Source organism: Drosophila miranda, chromosome XR (assembly GCF_003369915.1).
Source record: "Drosophila miranda strain MSH22 chromosome XR, D.miranda_PacBio2.1, whole genome shotgun sequence".
Classification (NCBI taxonomy): domain Eukaryota; kingdom Metazoa; phylum Arthropoda; class Insecta; order Diptera; family Drosophilidae; genus Drosophila; species Drosophila miranda.
In genome coordinates, this window is record NC_046674.1 from 2,563,395 (window position 1) to 2,576,564 (window position 13,170).

Consider the following 13,170-nt stretch of genomic DNA (forward strand, 5'->3'; position numbering starts at 1 on the left):
CCAGTAAACCCCTACAGAAGAGTACCAAGAAAAAGGGTGTCAAGAAGTCCAATAATAGTAGGTACAGATGATTCAATTTGGAAGCTAAGCCATTCAGGAATGATGTTCTGTTCTTTGGTTAAACGAGTCACGCACGTCATGCAGCAGTGCCCCTCAGTTAATGAAAATCAATGAAAAAGTGGGAATGGAAAGCAGAATACTTTGTAGAATATTCCATTAGAGGTGAACAATTTCCAAAGGGGCATCAACGACCCTCTCTTTCGCCATGAAATTTCGATTTTGGAAACTGTTTCACGCTCCACAGATCTCTTGCAGATGGAAGTCCCAAGGTTCCCCAGTTTCAATCATGAATCTCATGTGTGTGGTGCTGCCACTTGGCACACTCTTCAGCCTCGTGGCAAGTGCTGGTGCCGCCGCGGAGGCACAGCCACCGATGCCCAAGTACTACGTGGACAGTCCACTGTGCCAGATGCCCTACGTGGATCCCTTCAGTCGCGACGTGATGGCGATTTACACCAAGGACAAGGGAAAGGCCTGCCACAACGACAGCGAGCTGGTGACAGCCGAGTACGATCCGAGGCTGGAGCAGTATCGGGTGCACACGCGGGGCGATTTGGCCAGCAAGATGGCCAACGAGAATGTGACACTGGAGTGTGGCTATCAGAAGATCTACAGGGACGAGAATGCAACAGAACCCGACAATACATACAAGTAGGGCTTACAGATCTCTCAGATACGTCTCTGTATCTCTGTATCCCGCAGAATGTCAAAGATGATGCCCCTGCCCGATGATCTGTTGCTGCCCAAGGACGTGGAGTACATAGCCACGCGCTGCCTGCTCAACAACAAGAACCACAAGTCGAAAATCACCCAAAAGGACGCCCTGACCTTCGTCCAGGATCATTTGAGCTACGCGGACCTGGTGCGCGCCTTTCGCCTGCTCCAAGACGAGGAGGAGCCCAAGCCGCATGTCATTATCCTGGGCATTGACTCCACCTCGCGCATCAACCTGCGTCGCACCATGCCGCAGGTCCTGCGCTTTCTCCGGGATGTTCCCGGCTGGTTCGAGATGGAGGGCTACAACAAGGTGGGCGACAACACGATGCCCAACCTGCTGGCCCTTCTCACGGGCGACAACCACGTGGAGGCCCTTGAGGGGGAAAAGTTCAAGGTCAAGGGCTACATCGACAGCTTGAACTACATCTGGCAGCGGTTCAAGGAGGCGGGCTACACCACCGCCTACGCGGAGGACTGCGAGTCCTTGAGCACGTTCAACTATCAGAAGCCGGGATTCATCAGAAAACCGGTCGACCACTACCTCCGTCCGTTCGTGAGGGCCATCGAGAAGACCCTCAAGCTGGAGCGTCGATACGGCACCGTCTTCTGTGTGGGGCGCCACATGAGCTCCGGCTACGTGTGGGACTTTGCCGTTCAGTTCATAGAGCGCTTCCTCCAGAGGTCGCCCATGTTCGGGCTCTTCTGGAGCAACAGCTTCACGCACAACAGCTTCATTGGCGCCGCTGCCATGGACCATCTGCTGAGGGAGTATCTGCAGCTGTTCCACAAACTGGGGCTCTTCGAGCGCTCGATTGTGCTGCTGGTGAGCGATCATGGCTATCGCTTCGGCGATATTCGAACGCGCACCAGCTCCGGCTACCTGGAGGAGCGTCTGCCCATGCTGTGGCTGTACGCGCCACCCTGGTTCCACCAGAAGTATCCCCACTACGTGGCGAATCTCCGGAAGAATCGCAATCGCCTCTCGTCCAACTACGACCTGCACATGACCCTGCAGCATCTGTTGCAGCTAAACACCGCCTCGCCGGAGGCTTTCGACCCCAGACTCAAGGCCAAAAAGTGTCCCAGCTGCCAGTCGTTGTTCTTCGAGCTCCCCGAGAACCGCAGCTGCTCGGCGGCGGGAATCACCGAGAAATGGTGCACCTGCCACCCCGCCACAACGGTCACGAACCGCACCCACTACGAGGCAGTGGCGCGTGCTGTGGTGCAGCAGATGAACGAGCATCTGGTGGCCAGAAAACTCACCAATTTCTGCGAGAACTTCAAGCTGAATGCGGTCAAGGTAATGGATCGCAAGCAGATCCTGGGCGAAAAGACCGCAGACGCCGCAGAAGAATTCTACATCCTGAACTTCTCGACAGTTCCCAAGAAGCCGCAGTTCGAGGCCACCGTTCAGTGGAATCCACAGAACAACGCTCTCACAATGAACGTCGACGAGCTGAGTCGCAAGAACTCGTACAAGGACACGGCCAAGTGCACGGACGATCCCATTGTGAAAAAGTATTGCATTTGCAAAAAAGGCGCCAAGAAACATAAATGAAGCATCGATTGTACTCTTTTCTGTTTTTTGGATGGTCTTCAGGCAGCAGAGGTGCACTTGCGCATGACGCGTCGAAGTACTTGCTCGAAGTAATCGAAAAGTCAATCCCAAAATTATCGTAGGATCCTAGAGAGCTCTATATTTGCTCAGTTTACATCAGTTTTGTCAAATTTTTTTCCATAGACAGAGTAAAATAGCGACAGAGGAGCTCTTCTGCATGACGCGTGATACATGTCATCGAAATATTAGTCCCGAAAAGACTCTTTTATCTTGGAAAGCTCTATTTTTCCTCAGTTAAAATCAGTTTTGTCCCATTTTTTGCCATATTTTGTATTCATAGAGTAATGCAGTGACGGAGGAGATCTGTTGCATGACGCGTGATACGTGTCTCGAAATATCAGTCCCGAAATGATCGTCGGATCTTAGACAGCTCTATGTTTACACAGCTTCCATCAGGTTTATCCAATTTGCTGTAACATACTTTGTATTCAGTGACGGGGGGGCTCTTCTGCATGACGCGTGACACTTGTAACATGAAAAGAGCTCAAATAGATTTATTTTTACCTTAGTTGACATCTAATTTATCTAATATCTGGACTAGCTTGTGCAGTTGCAGCTCAGAGAGTAGGTCACTCGGCATCGGCTTCGGCTTCAATCAGCCTCTGTCCGGTTCAGTCTGCTCTTTTCTGCTTTTCTGCTTTTCTACTGATTGCCGGCATCCGCTTTGGGGCAGGCATGTGATGTGTCATCCGCGGCGGTGATCGCCGCAATTGCCATCAATTGTGCGCAAAATGTCGCCGGGGAAATTGCCCCCCGCCCAAAAAAGATTACCCCCGGGGGGATTGTAGTGCCGGGCAGTGATAATCACCGAAAATACTGTGTCAGAGCAGAGATGATGGATGGATTGCAGCATTTCCCTGATGAATGAAGTGGCGCCCTTCTTCCCACCGAAAAAACATCCATGCGACATCCATGACTCAATGGAAGTGAAAGTCTTTGGAGGTCTTTCGAGATCTTGTGTCGTGTATAAACTGCTACCCATTCCAGAAACATTCTCTCACTTTTCGTGTGTTTTGCCCTCTTCCCTCGGAGTTCTTGTGTCGGTGGACATCAATGGCCATCCAGCCACATACTGGTACGAAAAAAAAGAGGGGCGCGCTTGGGTCGTAGATAACACCTAATTAGGGTTTAGAGGACTGACAACTTTAGCGCCACTTGGCCATCGAATCGCCATCGGACGGGTTCCGTTCCTGCCTCGCCAGAGCGCGGGTGGTCAGTGGAATCCTCCTTAAGAACCAACGAAAAAGACACACCCCGAACACGGCACGGCACGGCTCCGGCACTGGCACGCACGCAACAAGAGGCAGCTGCCTCTGCCTCTGGCTCTGCCTCTGGCTCTGGCTCTTCCTCTGCCTGCATTTGAGGATCTTTACGCCTGCTCCTTGTTAGGTCTAGGCCGAGAGACAAGTTTGTTTTTGGTCTGGGTGTCGCCCGGCGATTCGTTTCGTTTCGATTCGAAGTGGAATGGTATACGATTCCAGACGAAGCTGAGATAATTACATGTTAATTCGTTTGCAGCTCCTTTTCGGGCCTTCTTCTCTGTTGCTTCCCAATCAAGCAAGTCGACGGCTCTGGCGGTTCTTTTGTCCAAAATCGAATCGAATCGAATCGGGATCGGATCGAAGGGGATCGGCTGGGCTGTTCCTCGGGATAATTAAGCAGTTGCCACCAAAAACAATGTGTGCGGCATTTAATTGCCGTTGCCAGGTCTTAGGTTGGACTTAAGGACACCTCCAGGGGCACAAACCCCGAAAACTAAGTAGCTGCCATGAGTCACGAGAGATCACAGGAGACAGACAGAGAGAGAGAGAGAGAGAGAGAGAGAGAGAGAGAGTGGGAGATTTTGTGGTTTGGCAGGAGACTGTTCCTCTCTCTGTCTTGGAACCTATTAATAACTTTAATTAAAAATGGTTTGTGGAGGAGTCTCAGCCAGGGACTGGGGCTGGGGATGGGGCAACAATATTTTTTGTGGCCAAAAGTGTGGGAACCAAATTATTCAAATCGTGTGCTGGGCTCCCATAACTCTCCTTCTTTTCCTTGGCCGCAGCAGCGGCAGGCAGCAGCAGGCAGCAGCAGGCAGCAGCAGGCAGCGGCGGGCAGCACTTCTCTCATATGCATATTTATTGCATTTTTTTTGTTGTAGTTTTCAGACTGAGCGGTAACGCCCCCAAAAAATAATATATATTCACAATGGAATTTCAATTCCATTCTCCCTCTGACTTTTGACTTGCGCGAAGGTGAGCCGCATCCAGGAGGAGCACAGCACAGCACAGCACAGCACAGGACCAAAGGCCCAAAGTGGACCTGGAGCTGTTGCCGGAGCTGTTGCTGTTGCTGTGGCTGTGGCTGCCACAGAATGCATTCGAAATGGTTCTTTTGTTTGGCGCGGGATTCGCTGGAATAATTAAATTTTATACATGTTTCAGGGCCCTGTTTCGGTGTTTGCGTTTGTCTGGGGTCGTCTTGTTCTAAGGAGTTCTCTTTTTGCTTTGGCTTGGCGTCTGGCGCAATCACAAATCCATTTCACTTTCATAACTCATCGGATGGATGTGCCCGGCAATTTACAACCCCACAAAGACTGTTGCTACGTGCTGCCTGTCCTGTCACTCCCTGGCCTCCCTCTCGGGCCAGAGTCTCCTACCTTTTCTCTGGAGTCACGTTTTGTGGAAGTTAACATGAAATGCGTAACATTTAAATGGTTGTCAATTGGAAAATTGCAAAGGGTGTGCGGGGGAGCCGTCTCCTGCTCACTCCCCGTAATTGAGACAGCGTTCGGCAGAGGCCCGGCACGTCCACTATCCATTCAGACACACTGTGCCCCTGCCATGCCACATCCTCTCCTTCGAGGCGTGCGTGTGTGTGCGGCACGGCACGCATTCGAAATGAGACACTGAAAAAACAACTGCGAAATGGAAATTGCAGTGATACATCATCGATGGATGGATCCAACGTGCACACCTCCTCCCACGCCTTCTCCTCCCACACCTCCTCCTCGCCCCTTTTTTGGCAAACGGCTACGCAAATTTTGCTGGCAGATTGTCATGTTTTCTGATGGTTTTGGCGCAAAATGATTGATTACTTTGTTCCTGTTTTTCGGCTGACGATGGAAGTGGCAAATCGGAAATGGGAATGCGAATGGGAATCATCATCAGGTGGGGAGAGGAGCCATTCGACTCCGGATTGATGGAAAAGTGTGTGTCTCTCTGTGCGACCGAGGCAATCAATTGGCTATTTTTTGGCAGGACTTTGGGCTCGGCTCTAGCTTGTTGCTTGATTTTTAGGAATTACACTAGTAGGACAACACTTTCAAGGGATAGGAGAAATTTCTTGAAATATTTTTGAGATATTTAAGAAACAATCCAAACGATTTCCCCAATAGAAAAGTGATCATAAATCCAGAGAAAGGTAGGCAAGAGGAATACACCCTAAGCAACCCCCGGCTCACGCGCTTCATTCGCTCGCGCCGATATGAGTAAAATACTCAAGACTCTTGTTTTCAATAGAGAGATATTCGGTTGTTAAGCACAAATATAGTGAAATTAAACAGAACTCACTTAGATTTAAACCTAAATCTATCAAAAAGCCTTTTCAATGAATCCCATATTTAAAGAAAATGTAAGATAATTTCAAATAAATATAATATATGAAACTGTTATGAAGTTCTATTATTTTAAAGATGAAATATCCTTTATTTTATATTCGCAAAATATAGGCCAACACAGGTGGCTGCTGCGGCCTTCGGCTGGATGATGGCACGCCGATGACAGTACGTCTATTTTCAGGTTACAATGAGAGAGAAATGTCTAGATCTTGTGAAGAATATCACAGTCCTTAAATAAGGAGCACCCTAGGGTAAATATTAAGCTCTGATTTGGTTAAAGGAGTGCTCCAAAGGTGATCTTGGGCTCGGCGGTGGCAGTGTCGAGATCGATGTATCCATTAGCTGTGGGTGAGTTGTAGTTCCGTGTCCCAACGGAGGCGTAGGATTTTCGATTCATCTCAACGGGAAGATGGGCTCCCCATCTATTTAGATCCCATGCTTCCATTAGAAAGGTAAAGTGTAGGTGAAAACACTTTCCTTCCACTCTCTGTGTACAATTTCAAATCAAAGTGTAAGTAGGAGCCTTTTCTCTGGATGTTGTGATGTGTTTTTGACGTTCAAGAGAACCTTTCCAAAGAGAAAAAGGAGCCCCATAGCATGCCACAATCTACAAGTCAAAGCATTCGACTCGTTAATTCATTCAGAGTGAGTAAACCGCACTAAACCTTCAGTCAAATCGAATCGTTCCCTCGAAATTCCCACAACTTGAAGCAGTTCCAATTTTTCGCACAAGTTTTCCCGTTTCTAAAAGTCGAAGGAGAGCTCGTTTACACATTTCTGAATCAGTTTACCAAATTGTTTGTTTTACAAAATGCCAATAACCAAAAAGGGGGGCATTATGCCCGTCGACAAGATCCTCAGCCTGCGACGCAACCCGCAGCAGCTCCAGAGGGAAATGGAGGACAGGCCCAGCTTCCTGCCGCGTCAGCTGCGTGGAGACTCGCCCAAGGGCCAGAGCCAGGAGAAGTCCTACCGCAAGAACACCACCGACGGAGACGATACCGATGCGGACCTGGACACGCTGCCGCCGCCGCGCCGCTCGCCCGTGACGCGCCAGAACCTGCTGCGCTACCGGAGGACGCCCAAGTACTACATGAGTATGCTGAAGATGATAAGCATCGTGGTGACGGTGTGCCTGCTGTTCGCCATCATTCCCTTCTACAGGAGTCAGGTGGGGCTCAAACAGACCAACCACACGGTGATTTTGCTGTGGAACGAGGGCCCCAACTGGGAGCGGCCCGGGCACATGGAGTGCGGCTGCGTGCTGACCAGGAACCGGAACTACAATGGGGATCCCTTCGCGGCGATTGTCTTCAACGCCGATCAGCCGTACTCGCAGCAGGGCCTGGAGACGGTCGAGCACACTCCCGACCACCTGGTGGTGTTCTCTGCCAGCGCTCCCCTGAGCCTCGCCCAGAATCCCATGCCCACCCTGAGGCCGCCCTTCAACCTGACCATGAGCTACCGCCTGGACTCGGATCTGGTGTGGTCCGAGTACTACTTCACCCGCCTTCGGCAGCCGGAGCGTATCAATGTCTTCGATGAGCCGATCGATAACTTCTCCGACGAAATGTCCTCCCCGATGATCGTCGATATTCACGAGCAGCTCCAGAGAAAGGATCGGCTGGCGGTGTACATGATGTACGACGTGAATGAGCACACGATGGCGCAGAGCTACTATCTGATGGAGGTGCGAAAGTACGCGGAGCTGGAGGCACACGAGAGCTGTCTGGGCTATCACGAGTGAGTCCTTGAGTGGGTCCTCCCTTCCATCCATGGCTGATACCCTTTATCATACCCTTACAGCTGCACTGGCTATCACTTTATGCTGATCTTTGAGCCCAGCTCCTGCCCGGACTATGTGCACCCGCACTTCTATCAGGCACTCGATAAATACATGGTCCCGGTCCTGATTGGCGGCGGAAATCTGACGAATCTCGTGCCGCCCAGATCCTACATTAGCAGCCGGGACTTTGCATCGCCCAAACATCTGGTGGCGCACCTGAAGGCGCTGATGGCCCAGCCGGAGCTCTACCGTCGCTTCTTCTGGTGGCATTCCAAGTACGAGCTGCGCTCCACCCTTGAGCCCTACTGCTCGCTGTGCCAGCTGCTCAAGCAGCGGCATCGGCCCCAGTCGCAGTCGCAGACGCAGCCACAGCCGTTGAATCCCCAGGAGGTGCCACAGGAGGAGCCCCAGTCCCTCCAGACGACAGCAGCAGTCCCCGCTCCCGTGGCCAATCCCGCTGCCATTTCCTTTGTCAATTGGTGGCAGCACTACCACTGCCCCAATCGTACGACCAGCTTTTAGGAGAGCCGTCGGCCCGGATCCCCACAGAAACCGCAAACACAAATATAATTACCAACGATCGCAAATTGGCCGCATCGTTCGCTTCAGTTCTGTTTCGAGTTAAGTTCTCTCTTTTCTTTTCTTTTCTTTTCTTTTTCTTTTCTTTTTTGGCGGTTTAATTCCGCGGAATTTCGGCGGCACTTCATTGACCTCGCCGACAGCTCTGCCAAGGGGGATGGGGTGGGGGAGGGAGGGAGGTGGAGGCATAATAAGTTCTACTCTTCTTGGGGAGCTTGGGATGTTTTGAATACGGTGTGCCAGAGGATCGTTAAAGCAGAAGTTTAGACCTAGAGAAGGCTACAACCAACCGATGCGAGGGGAGCTGCTGCATGTCGCGTGATTCTTGGGGAATCGGTCATAGGTTGATGTCTTTTTGCGGGTGAATAAGATATGGAGATCTTGGTCAGGAGAGCTTCAAAAGAGATATCTCAAGTGATTTCAAGAAATTCCTTTGTTAATCCACGATCCCAAGGATCCGAAAGGTACTAAAAGAGATCCTTCTGTGAATTTAGGTCCCAGAATCCTAGCAGGATCCCGCACTAAAGAGATCCCTGACGGATCTCTTCCCCAAAGAGAGGAGAGAGCATCGCATGGGTCGCATTTCCGAGACCCCATGAATATCGCATAATTCCCTTTCAAAATGTTTGGTTATTTTCGCAACTGGTTCGAATCGAAGGACGGGAAAGAGTATCGGGTGTGGGGGGGGGGCAGGATGCCTGGGATGCCAACTCGTGCCAGTCGGGCTGTTGAAAACAGTCCTAAATGCCGCCATTTGGACTGGAGTTGGAGTTGGAGTTGGAGCAGGAGAGAATACTCTTAAAGTTGGACGATTCGACTTTAACAGGCTTGTGTCCGAGGGCCTGGGAAAAAGCAGCGCCACAAAGAAAAGCGAGAAATGCCAATGGGTTTCAGGGCATGGGCATAGGCATAGGCATAGGCATAGGCATAGGCACAGGCATAGATAAAGCAAATAGAGCGACGAACTGAACTCACTTGTTTCCCTGGGATCCACTGCGTCGACGACGAGTGGGCGACGACAACACCAGAACAGCCATCGAGCCCCCAGATGTGGCAAGGTGAGGTGAGGCAAGGTGAGGTGAGGCAAGGTGAGGTGAGATGAGGAGGTGCCAAGAGAACGAACGACAGAGGCAGAGCCAGAGCCAGAGCCAGAGCCATAGCCAGACAATGCACACGAAAAGCAAACAGAATTGTCATGGGAAATATTTCAGAGCGAGATGCCCCCCCGAGAAGAGACTGACGCTGAACTGAAGTGCCTGCCCAGCCTGCGATGCCCGTGCCTCTGGCCCATGCCCGTGCCCGTGCCCTTGCCCTTGCCGTTGGCCCATTCGAAACGCTGCCTTTCAAAACGGTATCACATATACAAAAAACACTTCCAGTGCTCTCCCAGTGCCAGTGCCAGTGCCAGTGCCACACACAACAATATTTATAAGTTAAATGCTTCACTAAACAATAAGCCAGAGCACCAGATGCGAGTGAGAGACTTTGGGGCAGAGACAGCGACATGCCTCAGAGTTGAGGACAGGGCGGGGCAGGGAGGGCCCGGGCCAGGGCGAGGCGATAATGAAACCCAGGCGACGATGTCAGGGTCCAGCCTTTGGGCCTCTTTTGTGGGTTGACAGGTTGTAACCCCTCCACCCCCTCCATCCACTCCACTCCACGCCACTTCCCTCCTCCGCGATCCATCCTTTTCTTGTTTCTTGGTTTCTGGGAAGTTCTCATCGCGGCATCTGGAGCTCTGTCGCTCTGTCTCTCCATCCGTCCGTCCGTCCCTCCGTCCGTCCGTCCGTCCGTCTGTTTGCTTAGTCTGTTATCAACTATTACAATATATTTTTGTTTAATTGACAAACAGGTTTATCATTAACATTTTTCTCACTGTTCTCTCCTCGAATGCGTTGGCGGCAAGATCTTCGTTGCTTTTTTTTTTGGTTTTGTTGTGTTCTTTTTTTTTTGGGAGGTTGCACCTGAAATGGGAATTGGTTTCGGCGCTCACGGGCGGCGCTTCATTTGACGCTCCAACTGTTTTTTTTCCCACACTGATTTCGGGCGGCGGCGGCGGGACACCGTGCAGCAGAAGAGTAAACTTCCAGGGGGGAAGGGGGAGGGAGGCATGAAATGCTGGCATCCCAAAGATGGGGGAATTCCAGTTGGGAATTGGCAAGGATTTCGAATGGGGGAAAATACAAAGAAATATGCTGGAAATTACTGGGAATATTGCACGGATGTTCTTTGAGTTTTTGCGATTTTCCCAAATTTTCCCAAATTTTGAACTCGTTTCTCAACATTTTCTACCACTGTAAATCCTCGTATCGTTTGAGCTTGATTGAATATCCCATTTTTAACAACTTAATCACGACAAAGTGTCGCCAAAAGAAACACAAAATTAAAGGGAATCAAAGACAAGAAAAGCCCTACGGTTCGGCTCCCTACTTGTGATATCTAAATACACTTTAAAGGCCCTGCCGTGCCCCCGCCGTGCCACTGCTGCCCTGCCCCTGCCGCCTCGTAAACCGCTAAGTGCTGGCCAAAAGTTTTCTGAGGGATTAAAGAGCCACACAGCAGCTTCTGCTTCTGCTTCTGCTTCTGCCACACAGCTTCTCGTGCCTCTGTTTGCTTTTCCCGCTGCCGTGAAAATGCATTGCTCTGTGCTGCTGCTGCTGCTGTGGGGCCCCCGTTTTCTCACCTGAGAGGCAGACGGCTGTCGATGCTCGTTTTAATTTGTTTGTTTGTTCCACAGGCAGCTAGCTGGCTCCCAGGGCAAAATGTTTGGAAATAGACGCCCCAAACGATGGGCCAACCAATGCATTGGGGCGACTCCCAGCGCCCAGCTCCCAGCACCCAGCTCCCACTTTGTGTGTGAGTGTGTGTGTGTGTGTTTTTGTGGTGTTAACAACTCGACACTTCATTAATTGAAGTTGAAAAAGTGCAGACTATAAAAAGACTATTAAGAGCCACAGGGAGAGAGAGAGAGATATATATAGGCGATCCACAGGGAGGGACTGGGACAGGGACAGGGACAGGGACCCCTCGAGAGTATCAAAGTGAACTTTCGAGTGGAGCAGCAGCCGCGGTCTCGGAATGCATTTTGAAAAGAAGAACTTCCAGAGTCTGAGTATTAGATGCAAATTTGATGGCTATTTGGGAAAAAGTTCAATGGATTCTCGGGCAATCTGAGGGATCTATCTCCGGAACGATCTGCTAGACTCTTCCATCGATCCAAGGCGGTTTTTTTCCGATCCGAATGAGTGCTCTATCGATCTGTGGGAGTGCTCTGTGCTTTTGTTTATCCCCGCCCCAGCCACAGCCCCAGACCGAGCACTCTCCCCCCTACGGCGGGTACTTGGATCTAGGGTAATATCCGAAACAGAACCAGCTTAATGGCGAGCATATCATAATTAAGAAATTTGGCAAGACGGCGAAATATTACCAAATATTTAAGTGGAAACCCGGAGGCGGAACGAGTGGAAAGAGCCTGCTCTTTGGAAATCAATGAAGAAAGAAACGACGCTTCGTTGGGGCTGGGGCTGTTGCTGTTTCTGTTCCGGTGATCGTCACACAAATTTCATTGGCAGGCGGCAGACCATAAAAATAAATCTATATGCAAATGCGACATGCCACAGAGAGACGGGAGACAAGAGCCAAGACACTGGAGCTGGAGCTGGAGCTGCAGCTGGAGCTGGAGAATCATTGGAGAGCCCAAAAATAGGACTAGGACTAGGACTTCCATACTCTGACAATCCCTGGCGCAGAGGCGTCTCGTCTGTCCCCTACCGGATCTGCCGCAGAGCCGTCTCCCGCCCGTCCCCTGCTGGTGGATCCACCACGAGGCGTCTCTCGTCTGGGGACAGACAGACATCTTGCACGTTGCCTCCTCGTTGAATCTTACAAAAGTTGTGACAAGTTGCACAGGAATTACTATTTTTCGCAGAAGATGTTCTGTTTTCGCGACTCTGTTCCCAGTTCGAGATGAGCCAGGATTGATAAGAGCCGAGCCCAGAGCAGGGGCCCAGTGCCACCAGCCCGTGCCTACTCTGCCGCACTCTGTGTGGTGTCTGTGTGTGTGTGTGTGTGCCCCCAGAGCAGAGAGCGAGATGCAAGTCCATAGATATGCCATGCGATTTATGTGGAACCTCTACGCGCGAACAGAAGCCCATCTCCATCCATGAGCCCGTCCGCAGGAGTCTCGTTGAGGTGCCAGCAATTTAGTGGCGATTACAACCGAGGGAATGGCATTTTAAGTGCCCCATTGTCAAGGCGCTTTGCGATCTGTGCTGGCGCGATAAGGCGCCGCCGTTGGCTCCCGTGTGGGCGTCGCAATCCCCAAAAAAAAACAGAAAAAACAGCAAAAAGGAGTACTTGAATTCCTTGTATTTCCCAAATCTTCGACCCAAGGAAGAAACAGATTGCAGCTCGATCTCAATCGCTGCTTCGCTGGTTGACTGATCCTGGCTCTCGAAGGGGCTGATCCTGGCCAGATCCTGGGGGTCTTCCTAGAGGTAATCCTCCAGTTTCGCTGGTGTTTCCCACATCGGAGGACTTACTGCAGCTGTCGTGCTTGCAGTCCACGGGGCAGTGATGGGGGCTGTTGTCCTCATCCTTCACAAGGCGGCCACTGGCGGTTGGACTGCCGGTGGGTTGCTCGTCCTCCAGGCGACGCCGTGCTGCTTCCCAGTCCGCTGATCGATGTGGCACACACTGTTGCAGCTTCTGCCCCAGGTTCGGATCAGGGCTAGTACATTCTCGTACATGCGAGAACAGTAAAAGAACTGGAGACCCTACCATCTGTGCGGTAAAAATTAGGACGACATG

At 51.1% G+C, this 13,170-nt stretch overlaps 2 protein-coding genes across 2 annotated transcripts; both read left to right on the top strand.

The window, feature by feature from the left end:
• The first annotated feature begins 330 nt into the window (after positions 1-330).
• LOC108153746 lies at positions 331-2,348 on the top strand. The gene is made up of 2 exons (XM_017283876.2): positions 331-711; positions 763-2,348. The coding sequence occupies exons 1-2, from the start codon at positions 347-349 to the stop codon at positions 2,333-2,335; spliced, it is 1,938 nt and encodes a 645-aa protein (XP_017139365.2). The 5' UTR covers positions 331-346; the 3' UTR covers positions 2,336-2,348.
• A 4,242-nt stretch (positions 2,349-6,590) lies between these two features.
• Positions 6,591-8,407, top strand: LOC108153739 (alpha-(1,3)-fucosyltransferase C). The gene is made up of 2 exons (XM_017283869.2): positions 6,591-7,739; positions 7,803-8,407. Exons 1-2 carry the CDS (start codon positions 6,808-6,810, stop codon positions 8,302-8,304), a joined length of 1,434 nt encoding a protein of 477 aa, XP_017139358.1. The 5' UTR covers positions 6,591-6,807; the 3' UTR covers positions 8,305-8,407.
• The last annotated feature ends 4,763 nt before the right edge of the window (positions 8,408-13,170 follow it).